Source organism: Phasianus colchicus, chromosome 9, assembly GCF_987193195.1.
Source record: "Phasianus colchicus chromosome 9, bPhaCol1.hap1.1, whole genome shotgun sequence".
Taxonomy (NCBI): Eukaryota; Metazoa; Chordata; class Aves; order Galliformes; family Phasianidae; genus Phasianus; species Phasianus colchicus.
In genome coordinates this window covers 22888991-22908145 of record NC_143444.1, presented here as the reverse complement: position 1 = coordinate 22908145, position 19155 = coordinate 22888991, and the positions used below count along the sequence as shown (strand labels likewise).

Sequence of the window (19155 nt, the reverse complement as noted above, 5' to 3'; positions counted from 1 at the left end):
GTGCGGGGTCGGCCGCGCGGCCCATCGCTTTATTGCTACAGGAAAAGGCGGCTGTACAAAAATAGAGTTTATCCTCCCGTTTGTTTGTTTTTTTTTTTAAAACAAATAATAGAAAAATCAAAACAAAAAACGCTGCGGGCACGAGGAGCCCGAGGCCGGGGCTTCGCATCAGCGCTGGGGTTGCATTACACCCGGCCCCGCGGGCCCAAAGTCATAAATAGGAGCTGCCGCTCGAGAACAATAAATAAATAATTTAGAGCAATAAATAGTTGAGTGCCACAGCGCCGTGGGGACCCTCGGAGCCGGGCAGGGACCCAGGGTTGGGGCTGGGCGTCGCCCCATGCTGCTGCACGTTGGCCCCTGTTGTCAGGGAGCCCCCCTGGGTACCCCCTCCTGCCCCACTCCCATCCCCTCTGATGCTCGCAGGAATGTGGGAGCAGCAGTCCGGCATAGGGATGCTCCATCCCCTCCATCTCTCCCAGGTTGGGGCGCACCCCCCGGCTCTCTGCTTGGCACTGAGCGGAGGGGCTTGGTTGCAGAACCCCCCCTCCGTAACAACCACGTCACCTCGGTCCCTCGTAGCCGTGTCACACCGGGACCACCCTTCTGCCTCCCTCCAGGCTGGGGATCGGCAGCGTGCATCGAGCCGAGGCCGAGCCGGCAGCTCCCCATCAACCGATGCAGCTGCACTCGGCCGCTGAGAGCTTCTCCACCGTCTGCCACGTGTTCTGCACATCCATGAAGGACACAGCCTCGTAGCGCGTGGGCCGGCAGCAGGGGTGGCTGAGCACTCGCTCCTGCGGCCCCGGCACGATGAGCTGCTGCCGCAGCAGGCTGCCCAGCGTCAGGTCGTAGTTGCTGCGCGCCCGGTGGCACGACCCGCTGCAGTACTTGAAGAGCACGATCTCGTCCGAGTTGAAGCCCAGCCCCAGGTCGCGCACCTTCACCATCAGGTTGCGGATGTGGCAGTTGCGCCCGCGGGCGCCACGCGAAGGTTTCCGCTGTCCCTTCTTGGCTTTGCCGGTGCCTGGTGGCGAGCGCTCGGCACGCAGCAGCAGGTCCTCTGCCAGCTCCATGCCACCTGGGGCTCCTGTCGTCACGTTGTCACCTGCGGGCCAGTGGGACAGCACCGTCAGCTCCTGCACTCCCAGCACCACCGAGCCCCCCATCCCCTACAGCGACCGCCTGTGCTCAGGGCCACTGTGCCCAGGATGGACGTGCTACCGTGCCCAAGCCCCGAGCTGGCTGTCCCCAACACGCACCGTGCGGCTGGCTCCAGGCGAGTGGCACCTCCACACTGTCCTCCACGCTGGCAGTGGCCATGCCCCGCGGTGTGGGGGCTGCACCCAGCGTCTCATTGCAGTGCGGGGTCCGCACGGTGCCCGCCGCCAGCCCGGCCAGCAGTGACAGGATGGCGAGGACCCCCCAGAGCATCCCTTCCTGCAACACAGCAGAGCAGGGTGGGGTGAGCACCAGCCTCAAGGATGGAGATGGGAACAGGAGGTCCTGACCACCATGGGCAGCCAGGCGTGGGCTCACCTTGGGCTGTGGATGTGTGCTGGGTCCTGCAGGTCTTGGCTTTGGTGGTCCTGCTTGCTGTTCCATGCTGGCTGCAAGGACAGTGTGTCAGTGTCAGCACAGTGGGAATGGAGCGGACGTTGGCAGCACCCACCCCTGCTCACCCCGATACCGGTGGCATTCCAGAGAGGCCATCAAGCCAGCCCAGCAGCTGGCACACCTTTGTCTTACCAAGCATGCCATCCCCTCCCTCATCTCCCAGTGCCCCACAGTGTGTCCCATCCCCATGCTACACACCCACATCCCCTGTGCACCTCTCCCCAGGGATGCTGGCAGAAGGGCCTTTGCCCAGCACCTCTCCTTGGGAGGATGCAGGCTGTTTCCTCACATGAGCAGCCCGGGATGCCAGGCTGTGCTGTAAGGCAGTGGCTGGGAGCACCAGAGAGGGGGGCCCTTTTCCCATGGCTCTTCCCTGGGAATGTTTTTCTTCCTGGCAGTGGGAGCCTGACCTTGGGAGCTCCAAATCCATTAGCACAGAGTCCCCTGGTGCAGCCACCCCCAAGCCCCACACTGCCTTCCTGCCATGCTGCCTGGAAGCTGAGGCACACAGCCCTGAGCAGCGCAGCTGAAGGATGGGATGGGTGGGTCCCATGGGGACACAGCACTTTAGCACACTGCTCCCTCCAAGGCCATTTCAGCCCTGTGCTCCCACCCACTGCCTGCTGACCCCTCTATACAGGGACAGGGACAGGGCTGTCCCCTTGAAACTCATTGGCGTCCTGCAACAAGGACTTCCCTTGGCTTTCTCCCTGGTATTCCGTGGTGGAGAAGCATTGGGATGGGACATGCTGCAGAGAGCGTTGCTGGCCTAAGGATGGGTAGAAGCAGCCAGGGCGCTGCCGGGGTGGGGAGACAAACTCCCCCAGCCCTTGAGGAGATGCTCACCAGGCCGCAGGCCCCGCTGCTGCATGGGTGGCACTGAGCTGTGCCATGCTGAGGGGCTGCCATGGGCACTGCCAGGCCTCCAACCCACTCTAGGGTCCGAGCACCGGGCAGGGCTGGCAGCAAGCCCCCGCCGTAGCCGCAGCCTGGCCAAGCACGACCCACGCAGCACGTTGCTCCCATGGCGCCCCGTGGCCCCTTGCCAGCCACTGCTGCCAGGTCATGGTTTTCCCAGGCCGGCACCCCCAGAGGGGCCATGCGAGGGTCCCGTGGCCCCGTCGGGAGGAACCTGGGCCCCCGTCCCTGTCCTGCCGCCCCGCCGCGGCCCCTCAGCCCCAGCAACACATCGGCACGGGACGGGGGCCCTCGCAGGCGGCGGGCCCGGAGCCAGGCGGTGACACAGCCTTGGGGCCCACGGTGCGGGGCTGCCGTCCCTTCGGCCCCGGCCCGGCCCGGGCACCGCCCGCCCCGTCGGGAGCGGCGCACCGCCGGCGGCGTAACGCGCTCTGCCGCCACGGTCCGAGCGGGAGCATCTGCCCCGGGAGAGGGAACGGGCGTGCGGCGGAGCCGGGCTGCAGTTCAGACTTCTCCCATCCGGCGGCAGCACGGCCCCGGAATCTGCCGAGCGGAGCGGGAGGGAGAAGGTCCCTCTCCGCGGCGGCCCGCGTTGGCTCCGCACCCTCGTGAGGAGCGCGGGCAGGGCTCAGCCGGGTTCCTGGGCAGCGCGAGAGGATGGCAGCCCCGCAGCCCCGGCTGTCTGACGGCGGATCGGGTGGGATCTGTCCCCGGCACGGCTGGAAGAGCCCCGGCCGCTAATGGGTTCCGCAGTTCTTCCCAGGTCGGGATCAGTGCGATCCAAGCGAGGATGCACCCTCGCTCGGTTCAGCCTGTTCCCCTCCAACACTCGTCCCACCCTCAGGGCTGCGCACCTCTCGCCGCCCACGCCGGGGAACCCCGGCGCCGGGAGCGAGCGTCCCGGCATCCCGGGTGCTGCTCGGGGCCGTGCATAACGCCGGGTCTCCTGGCCGTGCCCTGAGACCTCCACGGGCACCTGCGGGCACCACCGCACTGTCCAGAGCAGGACTTAGGAGGGGTCGCCCACAGGTGATGCGGAGCTGGCACCTGTCCGCAGGTCCGGGGAAGGCCGGGGCAGGACACGTGGGACCACGAGCCGCGTGGAAGCGGACCTTCCGACCCGCGGGCAGCGCCGGGCCCCGCGTCCCGGTGCTCCCACCGGCACTACGGGACGCGTGGTCACAGCGGGAGCTGCCCCGTTCCGTGACCGCAAGCCGGAACCGGCTGACCCCGGGTTGCCCGATGTGCCCACCGGGCTGAGACCGGCCCCATGCCCCGGCCACTCGCAGAGGGGTCCCGCCTCTCCCCGGCCCGGGCACGGATCCCCGTTCCCCCCCACGGCTCCCGAGCGCCTCCGGCCGCGGGGCCGGGGATCGTTCAGCCGCAAGAGCCGTCCGGCTGGGACCTGCCCGGAGGTCCGGGCCCCTCTCGCCTCTCCGCGGGTTTTACCGGTCGGGGCGGGCGGCGGAGCGGCTCCCCCCCCCCCCTCCCTCCGCCCCGGTGTTCCCGCAGCGCCGCTGCCGGCAGGCTGGGACGGACGCTGCCGCCCGCCCCCCGGCCCGCACTCACCGTACCCGCGGCGGGGACCATCCCCCGGGCCGCCGCCGCCCCGCATCGCCTCCGCTCCCCGCCGCCCCCCGCCGCCCTCCGCCGCCGCGCCGGGGCGGGGCGCGGGCGGGGGCCGGCGCTGCCCCGCCGACACCGGCACCGACTCCCGCCGCCGCTCGCCGTGCCGCTCCCGCTGCGCCTTGGAGATCGCGACGCGGGTCCCGCTGCGCTTCGCGGTGCGGTGCCGGGCCCGGCGGGCGGGCGCGCAGTGCGGGGTAGCGGCGGCTCCATCCCTCTCCCGCCGCAGCCGCCGGTGTCAAATTCCAGCGGCCGTCACCTGACCGGCGGGGCGGGCACCGGCACCGCGCCCCGACCGGCACCGGGACCCCGACCCGCGCCGGACGAGACCCCGCCGGTAGCAGGAGTCGCACCCCGCATGGTACCGGGATCCGCACCAGCTCCCGAGCTCGGAGGGAGACTCGCACCGCGCCGGCGCCGGCACCGGGATCCGCTGGGACCACCGGGCAGACGGACCCCCGCAGGACGGACCGCCGGACGGACGCCTCAACAGCGCGTTGCCAGCGGCACGGACGCACGGACAGCCCGGGGACAGAACTCAGCCCTTCCCCGGGCGCTGAGGGAGGTGGGGACCGAGCCCCGCGCGTGGGGTGGCCGCAGCCCCACGGCGTCGGGGGCAGCCCCGCGGGTCCCCCTCACTCTCAGCAGCCCCGCGGGGACCCCTCGCACTCGGGGACCCCTCGGGACGGGCGGCCCGTCGGTTCGGGGGGAGGCAAGCGGGGACCGTCCCTACGGCGCGTCCCACCCTACGGCGCACCCGAGCCACCTCGGGCCACCGTGTGCCTCGCGTGCGCGTCCGGAGGAGGAGTCCGCCCGCCCGCGGGCTCTTACCTCCGCCCGCTCCCTGCCTCCCTCCGCCGGGGCCGCCGAAGGCCCGGGGGACATGGGGGCCGGCTGGCGAGCCGAGCCGAGCCCGTGCGAGTCCTTACGTCACCGCCCAGAGCCCTCCACGTCCATCCCGGGGCTCTCGAGTGCTCCTTGCGAACGTGCCAAATCCCAGGGCCGCCTCCGCTCGGCCTCGCTTCACACGTGCTCCCCGGGCCGGAGCGGGCCGATGGGACGCAGCCCGGCCCCGGCCTCGTCTGCTCGGATTATCCCGCGCGAGGATGACAGCTCCGCTCCCTCCTGCGGCATCACCTGTCGGGCAGTGTGAGGGCTAAGCTGTCCCTGCTGCCGGCGGCCACGCGGTACAGGGCACGGAGGTGCTGCCCCCAGCCTGTGGCGGGGATTCTGCTGCCTCTAAGCAGGGTTGGGGATACAGGAGCATCCCTACGGGATAGGGGACAGAGAATGGGTTGCTCCGCTTTGCGGGGATGGAGAGTGGGGTGATGGGGATGCTCACTTGGAAATGGTGCTCATGGGTGGCATGCTGTGCCCTGGGGTGCTTGGCTGTGCCTGTAGGGCAAGAGCCAGGGAGACGCCCACGAGATGGGCATAGCACAGAGGGGTGCCCATGGACCTGTATGGTGCCCATGGTGTCCCTTGTAACAGGATGGCAGCGTCCAGCCTCTGTCCTCTCCTAACCCTTTGTGGCTGATATCCCAGAAACCAGGGGTCCTGACTCCCTGCTCAACCCCTGTAAATGTCACCCACAGCCCAGTGACACCCTAGTGGCAGCGGGTGGCACTTCTCAGCATTGTGCCCAAATCCCAGCTGCTTCCAGTAGCTGCCTCCAAGTCACTGCTGCACCGGCCCTGCAGGGCTGGGGCTGTCCCTATGTCCCCAGTCTGCTCTGACGTCTGTCTCTGCAGGTGCCACCCGTGCATGAGGCAGATGGGGCTGACGTGCTCCAGCAGACGATGCGGTGTGACAGAACACATGTGGTGGAGAGCTGTGACGCAGATGGACCGGACGCTTGTATCGTCCCTGTCTGGTGGTGACGTGGCTCTTCTGGGAATGTCTGCTACTAGCAGTGTCTGTTTCTGCCAACCTGGCTGTCCCCACACGCCCCACTCTCAGGCTCTGTGCTCCTGGGAGCACATCTGGGCTGCCCCAGGCTGGTGGCAGCAGTGGATCTGCCTATAGGGACAGGAGGAGCAGAACAGGAAGGAGCGATCTGTGCATCTCCTCACTGGAAGGGATCTGTAACCTGCGGCCGCACACTTGGATCCGGCTGTCCCTGCACTGTCCCACCAGTGCTGGCAGGAAGCCACCGCCTGTGTCTGGCAGACCTGTCACCCACTTGGAAGCGGTCGCCCCAAGCAATGAGACTTGTCCCATGGCTCTGGAAGCTCCCCAGAACCGCCAGGCTTTGCAGGAGAGGTCACATCTCTGGGCCCTGGCAGGTGTTGGAGTCGGTCACAAGATCGGCCCCCGGCTTCCTAAACTGCTTCCTTCCTGGACACTGCTGTGGTGAGAAGGTCAGCGGGCTGGACACCTGCCTTCGATGTGCTGCACCCAGCCCTATGGCTGCATGGCTGGGAGCAGCCCCAACGTGAGGAGACCCAAAGAGGGACTCGGCTAGAGGACTGCGGCAGCTGGGACACCAAACAGCTTTGAAATATACATGATGTGCACCAATGTTGAGCCCTCTCCTCTGCCCTCAGTCACAAGGCAGGAGGAGGAGGTAGCAGTTGAAGGCAATGGGTGCAGCCTGAGCTGGGGAATCCCTCTGCCCGCCACAGGCAGCAGAAGAAAGAGGCCACTGGAACTTGTTTGATAGCTTTATTGCTTCTGTGATATGACTGAATTGATGTGACATAAGCTGGCTTGAAAAGCCTGCAAGACTCCCAGCTCCCTGCCTAGAGGGGAAATTAAAAAAACAAAACAAAACAACAAAAACCTGCAGAAACTAAAACTAGTTCTAAAAACTCATTGAGTTGTTGTACCTCAGTGTGGCACAGTACTGGTGAGCTCACAGCACTCGGAGCAGGTCCGTGTGTCACCTCAGGCTGCAGAGCAGCCCAAAACTGGGAGGTGACTGCATGGCCTGCACCAAAGGACCAGGCTCCAGTCCTGATGCAGCCCCCAGCCCCGGCCCTGCACCAGCAGCACAGCCACAGCTGCTGGCATGGGGCTTCCCCAGTCCCGACCTTTCCCCTGGCAGATTCCCTGCCACCCCAATGGCCTTTCTGCACGGTAGCGTGGCAGAGCTGTCAGGCAACCCCGCTCTATATTTAGGCCTTGGAGAATTCCCCTGGGCTCTCCTTTCCGAGCTGAAAAAGGTGAGTCATGGTGAGGGAGAGGCCGAGACTCGCATCCGTCCCACTGACCCTACCCTGACCCGTGCACCGCTCTGAGCTGGCAGGACTGCTGCGTTTCGGAAGGCGGGAGGTGGCTGCAGGTGCACGTGAGGAGGCAGCCAAAGGAGCAGCTGCCAGGAGTGAAACTCCTGGATGGGAGGTGGAATGTGCCAGCAGCACCCCCAGGGCCTGGCCGGAGGGGTTCTGTGGCTGCGCTCATCTCACCAATGTCAATGAGACAGTGAGACGGGGGGAACTGTGGTCCCCCAGCACCTCCATCTTCTCTCCTTCTTGCAGATGGCCCTGGGCCATGTGCTCAGCTCCTGGGTGCCCCAGCAGGGTGCCCAGAATCACCTCCCCACACAGCAGGCACGGCTTCCCACCACGACCAGTCCTCAGGCGTGGTGGGGAGCTGGGATGGCAGGGAAAGCAGAGCTTCCTCCTGGGCCTGGAGCTAGTGAGGAACATAATGGTGCCCCACAGCTTTGTAGTGTTCAATCAAACCAACTGAATCAAACTGATGCTATCACAGGTCTCCATGAGGCTCCTCCACAGCACCTCTGGTGGTAGTGAGGAGCCCAGCACTGACACCAAAAGCTCTTCACCCTCCTCCTGGCTGCAGCTCCCTACTCTCTGGCATCTCAGCTCCTGCAGCACGTGGATGGGGCCCAGCACCCACCCTGGGGCTCCCACAACAGCAGCTGAAGACTCAGTTCAAGCATTAGGGTCCAGCTCAGGGCCAGGTCCAGCCCAGACACCTGCACTGTTGCTGTGGCAGAACCTCTGCTGCTGATGGTTCCTGGGCCCAGGCTGCCACATACAAATTGCTAAGGGAGGGAGAATACCCAAGTGAGTTATCTGCCAGAGCGGATGCTCCAAATCTGCTGGAAGACCCATCTTTTTGGGCTGGACACCTCATGGAGCACCCTGGGCAAGCATGTACCTGAGGCAGCAGGGAGTGCCTGAGTGGCAGGGGAGGGGGACAGGAGTAGGGAAACTGGAAGGAGAATGGAAGGGAGAAACTCCCAGCATCCCTCTGCCTCCTGCAGCCTATATTCCCTGGGTCACTGCCTGCCTCTCCTGCACACCCCTGAGTCTTAGCCCTGGCAAGTCAGTGGGGAAGAGGCCCACGCAAGCCCTTCTCTGAGCATCTCCTGTTCATACCAGGGACATGTTCTCCCTTCAGCTCAGAGCAAGGCAAGCTGCAGTCCTTGACCATGCCAGATACAGCACCATGACCCAGCCAGCATCCTCGCAGGATCACCTCCACCAGCCCCAGAGGTGGCCTTGACACAGGGACAAGGCTCAGAGGGTACACCACAGTTTCCCTTGGCAGTCCCCCTCCTGCCCATGCTCTGCAGGTGGACGAGATCATCCCGCTGTCCTTGCACTCAGCCATGGCGCTCAGTTTATTCCAGCTCCTCTGAAATACGTACACAAATCAAATGTGCAAATACTGCATCGTGGGACCAAGACAGCAAAGGAAGGGACGTGCTCCTGAGAGCAGGAGGAGCAGCAGTGCTTGAGCAGCACGGGAGGAGCTTGGACATGAAGTGAGCAGGGGCCAAGTAGAAGGTGAGGGTTCTCAGCAGGCCCCCACACTTGCCAGCAGGCTCCATCATTGCTGAGGTCACAAGTCACTTAAACAGGGAACATGATCGAGTCCGGAACATAAAACATCTTCGGTGGCCTGCTCTTCATATGCAAAGCTTCAGATCCCCACGCAGCATCTGACCTCCTTCCAAAAAACAAACCACTGATCTCCCCCACAAAAACAAAGCAGGATGCTGTCCAGAAATGGTGACACCGATCTGCACGGACTCCACGAGGGCTCTGCACAGCAAGCACGGACCTGACAGCCCTGAGCACAACGAGGTGGGCTCCGCAGTGCTGTGACGGGCAGGATGGTGGGTCTGTTGCAGGCAGAGAGCCACCAGTTCCAGTGTCAGGGTAGAGCAAACAGCTATGGAAAACGCAGCCAAGTGAGTGGCTGCTGCTGCCGCTTCTACGTAGGAAGCGAGGAAAAGTGCAGAAAAACAAACCCATGCTCATCTCCAATGAGAAGCTCCAAGTGGAGAACGAGGGAAAGCCAACCTCCCTTTAAATTATAGCAGCACCAACAACACTGACGTTTTGGACGGATTTGTTTTCCTGGGGAAAGGTCTGAGGGCGGTGAGACTGCAGCAGAGTATGGAGAGGCCGAGCTTTCCGCAGGGCTGTGCACAAGCAGACTTTGCTTTGCACCTTGGTAATTCTAGGATGATTTCAGCAGAGTTTCTTTTAAAAAATAATACTTTGTACATTCAGGCACTGCTGCCTCAGAGCAGCGTCACTTCCCATTTGGCACAAATCGCTTTACTCACAAACCTTTCTTCTCTCTCCTGAGTCTTTCCTGTTTAATTCTGGACACAGAAGATCCGTCTGTGATGCAGAGTTCAAGAACTGCCCACTCAGCCCCTCACCCGCCTCCTGCCAGCCCCAGAACTGGAGGCAGCAGATGCAACCCTCCTGCTGCCCGGCGATGCGAGAGGGACTTCCCAGAGCACCTGGGCATCTCTGTGTGTCTCCAGGGAAGTGGGATTCTTGTGGGGGGCTGCCAGTGCCTGCTTCCAGAGCTGCAGCATGCGTCTTCCTCTCCTCCCTTTGAGGCACGGGCTGCAGCCACTCAGATCCCACTGGTCAGGTCCGTGATGACTCGGGCTTTCACCAGCTTCCTCAGGAACTCCTTCTCCCGTTGGATGTTGTGCGTCCAGGACTAGAAGGAAATGGGAAAGACAGAGGTCACCAGCTCTCCTTGCCATGTGCGCTCCACACCCCAAATCGTGGGAGGCTTCAGCTGGGGCAGGGCAAGGTGACAGGCCCTGGTGCCACCAGAAGAGTCCTTGCAGTCCAAGGACCTTCTCTGATCAAAAGCAGATAAAGCTAGCAGTCAGACTTGTGTATCTGAGGCAGGGGTTGGGTGAACCTTTTTGACATTGTGAGATCTGGGCATCTCAGGTACCTTCACCTTGGGCAGACATACCAACATGTGTCCAACAGCACAGCATTAAGACCCATCTGTGTGTGGAGGATGCTCATGCTGTAGTGTTAAGGATTTGTTAGTCACATGCCTGATCTCAGGGAGTTCTCTCCTGGTGTTGTGTGCTCCTCAGCATTAGATTTCTACAGCAGGGCAGCAGCCCCTGTCCTACCTCCGCCAGCCCTAACAACAGGAAATTGCATGCTAAAGGTTACGCTAATACAATGAGAAGGGTGAAATGGTCACATCTCCCAGCCAGGCGTTTCGGAGCAGTGATTGCTATAGCTGTTGGCAGCCCACCCAGATGCGTTCCCTGCAGCAGGCTTTAGCAGTGATCACAGCCACCACCCCACCGCGCTTGTACTGTTACAGCACTTAATGAAAGCAGTGAGTAATTTGTCCCCTGGGGAGACAGAGAGCAGGGAAAAGCAACTTTCCGCAAAATCTCCCAGTGAGACAAGAATGCCAGGGAAAGGATTCACGTTTCCAGCATGGTACTGGAGCAGCAGGTACTACTGGCTCTAAATCAGATCTGGAATAAAATCCCTCCAGGAGAGCTCCTCAGAAATGGCTTCAACCAGCAGAGTGAGGGCACTTGGTCGGCTGGGGGCTCGTGCACGGTCCCTGCCATGCAGCAGCACCCGCAGTGACAGCACGGCCCCTTGCTACGAGCACACGGCACCGGCAGAGGCAGCCAAGTGTGTGTGTGCTGCTGCCAATGCACAGCGAGTGGCTGTCTGCTGGCACAGGGGTTGTGCTGTGAGATCCTCAGCTCAGTGAGTGCTCTTTCCCTTGCATCCAGCTGGGCTTGTTCAGAGCCCACCTGGAGCATCAAGGAGCCCAACTGTTCCTGACAGCACAGGCTCATCCCTCTCTCGTGTCTTTCTTTCTTTCTCATCAGACAGAGGGAGAAGCCAATTGGTTTTACCCAATATGACCTCCATGCATCCTGTGCTACACAGTGACATACATGGAAAGTGGAGCAGCAGCCACTTCTGAGCAAACTTCAAACATCAGCTCAGGCCACAAAGCAAGGAGGCAAGCTGCTGCGAAAGGCATAAGGAGAGCAGGAATCTAAGTACGGGAGGTGGGTGACAAAACTTTGGGTGATACAACTGCACTGCCTCACACCACAGCCAGGTCTGGCTCCTGCACTGCACACCAGGCTGCTGGCCAGACATACAAACCTCAAGCTGCTCACAGCATTAGGGCTGCTCTGTACCCCAGCCACAAGCCTGTTTCCAAGCAGAAAGCCACATGTAAGGGAAATTCAACCTCCCACCTGATCCATGGCTATCACTGATATCTGTGGCAATGTTTTGTGGTTGAACATATGACCAAAGAGGAAGAGGAATGGGCTTCTGTCCCCTGCAAAGAGCACCCGCAGAGCTCACAGTGCAGTGCTGTGCACCCAACAGCACCACAGGCAGGAGGGATGCAGCATGTCTTCAACACCAGCTCAGGTTACTGATTGCAGGAGAGGGACTTACCCCACTGACAGACAGAGCTAATCAAGTGAAGGAGACTGCATTCCAGTGTGAGTGGCTGCGGGGGGAAAAAGATCTGGAGCAAATTTTTCAAAACTGCCAGAGAGAGGCAAGCACCTCGTTCCCATCACTGCTGAATGGGGAAAGGCAACAAACTGCACTGCAAAACCTGCTTGGGAACTGAGTGCTGCAGATGCAGAGAGATGATACTCCACATCCATGCTGCACGCCACAAAGTGCAAAGAACCCCAAGCACGGTGCTGCCAGCAGCATCCCATAAAAGCCAGCCCTCAACAGGCACAGGTCTGCGTTGGGGCCAGGACCACACTAAGGCTGTTGTAGGGGAAGTTCTCTATATCACACCGAGTATTTGCCACCACTTGTTGAGTAAGATGAGGTGCTCAAGCTGTCCTGGTCTTCTTTCAGCTGATGCAATGTCCTAAGCTGCAGGGTGGTAAGGGAGAGACAATGCTTTGATCACCTGCGATTCCGCAGACAGGACAATGCTGGCAGTACTTGTTTTGACAGCAGAATCCACACCTGGAGGAGGATTACATGAAGTGGCCACAAGGACAGCAGCTTATTCCTGATAGCACTGCTGCAACTAAACCTTTTTTTTCTGCCCTTGGATGCTAGCTGTGCTTGGGCTGCCCTGACAAGATGGCTCTGTCCCTCTCTTCCCATGTGCACTCATTTCCTATTCCTGTATTCCCAGAGCTCTTGCCCTAAATCCTGAAGCCACACCTCAGCATCACAAGTAGCAAACTCCAGCTATTTCCCTGTGAATCTGCACCTCCAGAGCCCTTGTTGTTTGGGGACCAGCTGGGATTTCCTTTGCTTCAGGTCTTTCACTGATTAGTGGTGCTTGCTCTTTTCTGTGGCGACAGCAGCAGGCGGAGAGCTGCTATGTGGGCACATGCACTGTTATGGCTGGCTGTTCCACAGGGGCTGCACTCAGTCTGATGTATGATCATTTGCTCACAGTCATTAGATCTAAATGTGTCATTAGTTAAAGCTACCTTTCAGGACTACATGCAAATACAGCAGAACCACTGCTTTTTTTCTTGATGATCCCACAAGGAAGCCCAAAACATCCTCTGTCTCTTCCAATGAAGCCAAGGAGAGTATTTTCAGATTAAAAAAATGTTTCAGAAACCACCCCAGCAGGAAGGTAAGTCACCATCTGCAATCAATTACAACTGTGGCTATGGCTAGGCTTCAGAGTATGTCTTATCAAATAAGTTGCAATACCATAAAAACTAGGAAGATTAAATAAGAGTGAGTAAAGTTGACAAGGAATGCACTCAAGGAACAGAGTAGATTCTAAAGGCAGAGGTTCTCACTTGTAGCATCCCCTGTATTTCTGCAGCTCAGCAGCATTTATCTCTGAAACCCACACAGAAGCAGTCCGCTCTTTCTAGAATTCCCTTTCTTGAGTCTTCCCAGAGCTGCATCTGCCTTTTTTCTATATCAATAGCCTCACATCCTGAATTATCCTGGCACTTATTAATACTTATCTAAGTACTTCCCTCCTCTGTCGTGTCATTGCCAAATAATGCTTTCTCAAATAGAACCAAAATCTCTATTCTTGTCCCACACTGAATGAGCCTCCATTCATACTACCAGGTTTCATCCCATTTGCTCCTGTTCTTAAGGTAACCGTGGTCTTCCTGGATGATCTTTTGATTCTCTTTGTGTTGACCACACCTGGTTTTGTATCATCACAAATTCCGCTCGCACACCACTGCCTTCGGAGCCAAAAACCATTAATGCAAACACTACACATGACCTCCTCTGGGGGAACTCCCAGCCTCCCATTGAGTGCTGCTCTTTGTTTTCTCCTTCACAGGGACTATACACATATAGGTGTTGCACCAACCCGTAGCTTCTGAAGCTTAACTAATAATATCTCACGTGGCACAGTTTCACATGCTTAACTGAACTTCAGATGACTGATCTACTACACTTCCTCTGTCCCTTGAATGATTTTTTTTAATCAAATAAAGATATTAAATTAGTTTTTGTAACCCGCCTTTGGTAAATCCGTGTTGTGTTTGCTTTCAGGATTTAATTATTCTTTCATTCAAACTCTGCTCTGAAGTTCTGAATAGCACCTCTGAGGTCAGATTGAGAGATCTGAATCTGACAGGAAAATTTCCCTCACCTCACTTCCATCCCCCCCAGAAAGAAAGGAAATACAGGTATTATGTCCACTATAATCTAATCCTATGGAACCACATGTAACCCAATAGAAAGCCCTTTTCCTCTGGACTTGTGGCTTAATTGGCTCAGCAATGCAGTGCTGGAATGGAGATGTCCTAGGTTTCCTCACCCACAGCATTGCCTCTACCAGCTTTCTGCCTTTCACTACTGACCCAGTCACGTTCTGTCCCTATGAATTCTCACCACAAGTCACCATTTCCCTAATATTCACCACGTCACTCTTAGAGAGGTAACGCATTCATTCACACAGCTCCTGCTTAGGCTCTTTAATCCCTGTGCCTTCCGCCGCCTTCACTCCCTGGATGCCACAGCCCTCATAATTCTTTCCTTGTTTCCATATCATTTTCCTTTGCATGACCTAAATCAGCCTGACTTTGGCTGGTTTCCATTTTATTGCTGTCCTTTCTGTCCAATAAGGTGAAGTCTCCTCTGTTCCTCATGCCCTCTCTTGCTCCTCCAACCCCAATCCAAAGCAACTTAGCAAGTTTTATCTCAAACCTTTTCCTATCAATTCTCTCTTTGCTACAAACATGAATCACAATTTTTGCACTTTGGAGAAAAGGAAAAGGAAAATTTCAAATCCCCTCTACAAGGAGTTGTTGAGCTGCTTGGTGCATCCACTTTTGCCTTTCCATTTAATTTCACAATGATGGTGTTGATCAAGGGTTATTTCCAATGGCTGTCTGCATGCTTGCTAAAATCAGCTCTGGAAGGATGTCAGCTCTTCTTGTCCCCTTGTGGTTGGTGACAGAAGCTGCACTATGAAATCTGGGGATACCTGGGCTCCCTCTGGCAAATGTGCTGGCTTCGGTGTACCACTGTGACATTACCCATCTCAGAGGGCTGTGTTCAATGCTGGGGTCAGCAGCTGGGCTCCAACACACTCCTGTAGATCTTTTATTGCCTTTCTTTTCTTCATGAAAACTTAGCTCTGCTTTTATCCATGCCATAATCTTCCCTTCCCTGCTGTTAGGGCTCAGTGATGCCCCAAAGGCATCACCATATTTTTGTCCCACCGAACAATGCGATACCTGTGCTGCAGTAGTGACTGCTATCCCACCAATCTTTTCTAGACTTCTACTGCATAGACACAGCCCTTATGCACAGGAACAGCATATGATGCCTTCGTTCCGCCAAAACGCTGTCAAACAGGTGGCTTCTAAACAAAGACAAAAATGTATAAACCTCATCAGTCATCACTGTGGGCCCCAAGAAAAAGCAGTGCCCTTTCAGAGGTCCCCCTGCCCCAGCCCCTAACCTCCCCCTCCAGAGCTGACCTCCATTTCAGTGCGCACCATTCCTTGTACTCCAATGGCAATTCATCAGCCGGGCTCGAATGGTTGTGTTTTCAGTCTATAAATCACTAGGCCAGACATCTGCCCTGCTTTCAAAGGAGTTTTGTTCTTCTTGTTGGCTACCGCAAACTTTTAGGTGCTCAGAGGCCAGGAGCAGCCTTGTCACCCCCTCCCAAGCAACTTTCCTTCATTTAAAATGCAAAAGACGGCTTCACAGAGAGAGCCCAGATGATAATAAAGCACTATTGTTTGTGTCTCTATAGGCTGAGGCTCCAAACGTGATGTTTGCGGATCATTCTGAGAGGTGGGGAGAGACAGAGACAAAGCTGTGTGTCACTGCGTGCTGCAGGCCACCTCCCCGGGCCCCGTGACAGGCCTTACACACACTGAATGAGAAGTGTTAGGTGTCCTCCAGCATCCCACAATACAGGGGAAGCTAGCTGCCATCAGAAAGGAGCCATCAAAGGCGCCATGTGGCCTTGCCCTTGGGTCAGGCAGCAAGGCATGAGGTGCCGGGCACAGCTGTATCAAAGGGACTGCCACCTCTGCAGCGTCGGCACTGCTGCTTGATCTGCGACCGCGCTGAGGGGGACAGCAGTGGGCAGCCACAGACAGATCTGTGCTGATTAAAGGGCAGATCCCAGCTCCGGGCCTGGGGAAGGCAGTGTGTGCTGCCAGGTGCAGAGCAGAGCTCACAGAGTTGGGAGCTTTGTTCTGCTGATTTAACACAGCCTCCTGCTCACTCCCTTCTAAAATGATTCCTTCTTTTCCTCACCTCCATGTCCACGTTTCTTTTCTTTATGCTCCATGAGGATCTGAAACTTCTCCTACATTAACAGACAGTGACCTGCGACAAAAACATGTTTTTATGGAGTGCTAAGGCAGGAAGCACCAGGGGACCTGAGCAAGAAATCAAAACGCAATAAATGACAAAAAAAAAAATTCAGCTCGACAGCTCATCACCATACGAACAGAATCAAGTGAGCATACACCTTGGCAAGGGCTCGCTCATCTTCTGTACAGCATCCAGGGAAGCAGCCAAGGGTCGAAAGCTGTTACAAGTTATTGGCAATAGGGAACATAGGAAATGAAGGGAGATGACAAGCTTAAACCTTCCACATTTTGTAACTTGAAAGAGAAAGACGGGATCAGAGCTGAAAAATAATGCGCAAGAATTCACATAGCGGTTTTTCAGTAATAGATGGGAAAGCAGCAGGCCCACACAGCTCATAAACCCCTATGGAAGTTCTAGACAAGACTTTAGCATCTCTCCTTTCTTCCAGAGCAGGAAACGACTGTTCAGGCCTCAGAGTCTGAGATGTGGGAAGAATTGGAGGCAGCTGCCTCCTGCAGTAGCAATAACAGCACAGTTCTGGGCCTGGAGGGCTTTCACCCCAGCCGGGAAAGCAAAGACTAAGCAGAACCATGCACTCAGGCTGCCTGTTCTGACTCTTGGAAATGCAACCCGCCACAGAGCAACAGGAAAAATCACATTCATTTCCACAGAGATTTTATCACCTCAGTCTTGGCATGGGAGAGGCATCTCCGCCCAGCTGTGAGCAAGCGAGCGCATTTTGCTGGCTTTTTTTATGTAATCAGAACAAATTCCTTGGAGATGAGTCACAGGGTTTCGGGGGTGTCCGAAGAGATGTCAAGATGGCCTCAAGGAGAACTCAGTGACACACCTCGCCATGGGACCCATCCCCTGCGGGCACTGGGCAAGGGAAGGGGATCGACGGATGTTTCCGGGAGGATCTCCAAAGCCACACACGTGTGGCATCTCCAGATCCAGCACACTGTTGTGTTTACATTTCCTCTGTGAAGACAGTGATGGTTTCAGGGTGGAGCTGGAGTGCTTCCCTGCAGCTGCTCCTGAGACTTAAACACTGAATACTGCTCAGTAGTTGGGGCTGAAGGAGCCCGCCGGTCGGGTTATGGGATGGGGTTGTGCTTCAGGAGCCAGCCAGGGCCACGACTGCCCTCTTCTCATGAAACTGGAGGTATTCGGTCCATTAGCGAGCCACAACGCCTGCTGTCTCCACCTTTATTTAACACTTTCAGCTTCCCCAGAGTGTGGGATGAACCAGACCTAGATACAGTTCTGGAGGTCCAAAGGTAACACTGAGAAAAATGTTATGGAGACTGATGGGCCTTTGGGTATAGGAGCAGATGGACCAGATGAACGCCTTGGTGGAGCCTGGCTCTGGGTCAGACTCATTTCACTTGTACTGATGGCGAGGTTTGGCACAAGGTGCCAACAAGGTCAGCCTCCAGATTTGCAAACCACACGCAGGGCTGTCTCTGAGCAAAACGTGCAGAGCATGTCCAGTCTAGAGTGGGGCAAATCTGCATTTGTGAGTTATCTGAGGACAACTGCAGAAGACAACTCAGCTGTCGTGCCCTTTACCTTTCAACTTCACCCTCAGGTGACTAACAATTACCAGCTACCATTAATATTAAATGGGAGAGAAAGAAATACAATCTTCTTCCTGCTCTTCACATTCCACAATATCGCAAACAATTTGTCACATAGGGAGGGGCAGGGGCAGGAGGAGCATTAATTATTGATACTTGGGAACAGATGGCTTTTCTTGTACCAGGACAGCGAAATATAAGAGGAGACTGTGGGCGAGCATGTGAGGATTAGATGGGCAGAAACAGATCAGATAACCAGCCTTCACGTGGAACAGGAACCTTCCTCCTAGAACCAGCCCTGCAGAGCTCTCATCAACGGCCTTGGCTGTAGAAACAAACCCGCTGACATCTGAATTAGTGAGGCTTCACCAGGACCTTTCAACGCTCCCTCACCTCCGTACAGAACATCTAGGGCATGACGACTGATAGCTTCCAGACAGCAGAGCCCATCAAACCCAGCACAGGCTGGTCTCTCTAGGAGACCTTACTGGTTGCATTTCACATGTTCACCCCCACCTACGGCACTGTGCCGTGCTGAGACCACATACTGTGTTCAAGAGTGACTCCCTCCTGTCTTGTCTTCCACTGGCTTCTGCTTCTTGCTCAGGGTGCTGGCCTCAAGAATCAAAGATCCAAGCAGCCTGCACACGTGTGATGGGGCTCAGGCTCCCATGCACACTCACATCGGCAGGAACTGATAGTGCTGCAGGGGATGGCAGGGAAGGGGCAGAGGAATGGGAAGCTCACTCACAGCAGAGCTTGTACTTTTTTTCTCACTGCAGACTCCTCTCAGTGGTGCTTCCTGACTTTCCCCTCTAAGAACTTTTCTGCTCCCTGCTGATGTCTGTCAGCTTGTGAAGCAAGGGGGTGGGTGAGTGTAAGAGTAACACAGGGTGCCGCAGCCCCCTCATTCCCTCTGGCATGCTGCAGGTTGTGTGTTACTTGCATCAGTGGTTCCCAGGTGAGGCCCTTGAGCATTTTAACTCTTCCCTTGCAGAGGACCAGAGATGTCATCCAAATCCTTTTCCCACCAAACCATGCAAAGAGCAAGAGCAAGACTTCATCCTTGTCAGCTCCCACTCTGACATCAGGGACACTTTCCAGGCTGCAAAACAGTCTTGGCACAGGACACAGGCTGTGAGTGCCCCCACATTCAAGAGCTGACCGTGAGACTTAATAGCCTCCTTAAGATACAGGAAGAACAACTGGGTAAGAGAGATTTGGCATAAGGGTCTTCCTTACAGTCCTCCTTATTGTGGCCATAAGCAAATTGCCCAGCAAAGAGTCAGATCTGGGCAAGTCAACATGATACCTCTCCTACTACTGCAACAGTGATATTCCTCAGTTACTGCTGGCTCAGGGATTTCACAAGA

General features: G+C 57.2%; 3 protein-coding genes across 10 annotated transcripts in view; 1 reads left to right on the top strand and 2 right to left on the bottom strand.

The window, feature by feature from the left end:
- Positions 1-15: 15 nt before the first annotated feature.
- Positions 16-4168, bottom strand: ARTN (artemin). 3 transcript variants are annotated; one of them, XM_090146559.1, is made up of 4 exons: positions 4105-4168; positions 1540-1610; positions 1263-1440; positions 16-1108 (listed from the first exon to the last, which is right to left on the bottom strand). In XM_090146559.1, exons 1-4 carry the CDS (start codon positions 4148-4150, stop codon positions 672-674), a joined length of 732 nt encoding a protein of 243 aa, XP_090002685.1. In that variant the 5' UTR covers positions 4151-4168; the 3' UTR covers positions 16-671. The 3 variants fall into 3 exon arrangements, with proteins under 3 accessions (XP_090002685.1, XP_090002686.1, XP_090002687.1); XM_090146560.1 differs by having other exon boundaries at positions 17-1108; positions 4110-4157; XM_090146561.1 differs by lacking the exon at positions 4105-4168 and adding an exon at positions 2464-3987 and having other exon boundaries at positions 18-1108; positions 1540-2386.
- Positions 4169-4254: 86 nt separating this feature from the next.
- Positions 4255-6958, top strand: LOC149916869 (uncharacterized). Its single transcript, XM_090146558.1, has 2 exons — positions 4255-5363; positions 5913-6958. Exon 1 carries the CDS (start codon positions 4520-4522, stop codon positions 5312-5314), a length of 795 nt encoding a protein of 264 aa, XP_090002684.1. The 5' UTR covers positions 4255-4519; the 3' UTR covers positions 5315-5363; positions 5913-6958.
- Positions 6813-19155, bottom strand: part of ST3GAL3 (ST3 beta-galactoside alpha-2,3-sialyltransferase 3) — a 148064-nt gene continuing 135721 nt past the window's right edge. For all 6 annotated transcript variants that reach the window (XM_090146553.1, XM_090146557.1, XM_031600981.2 and 3 more), the window contains one exon: positions 6813-10098. In XM_090146553.1, the coding sequence (XP_090002679.1) occupies positions 10009-10098 (90 nt within the window). In that variant the 3' untranslated portion in view covers positions 6813-10008. The remainder of the gene's footprint in view (positions 10099-19155) is intronic.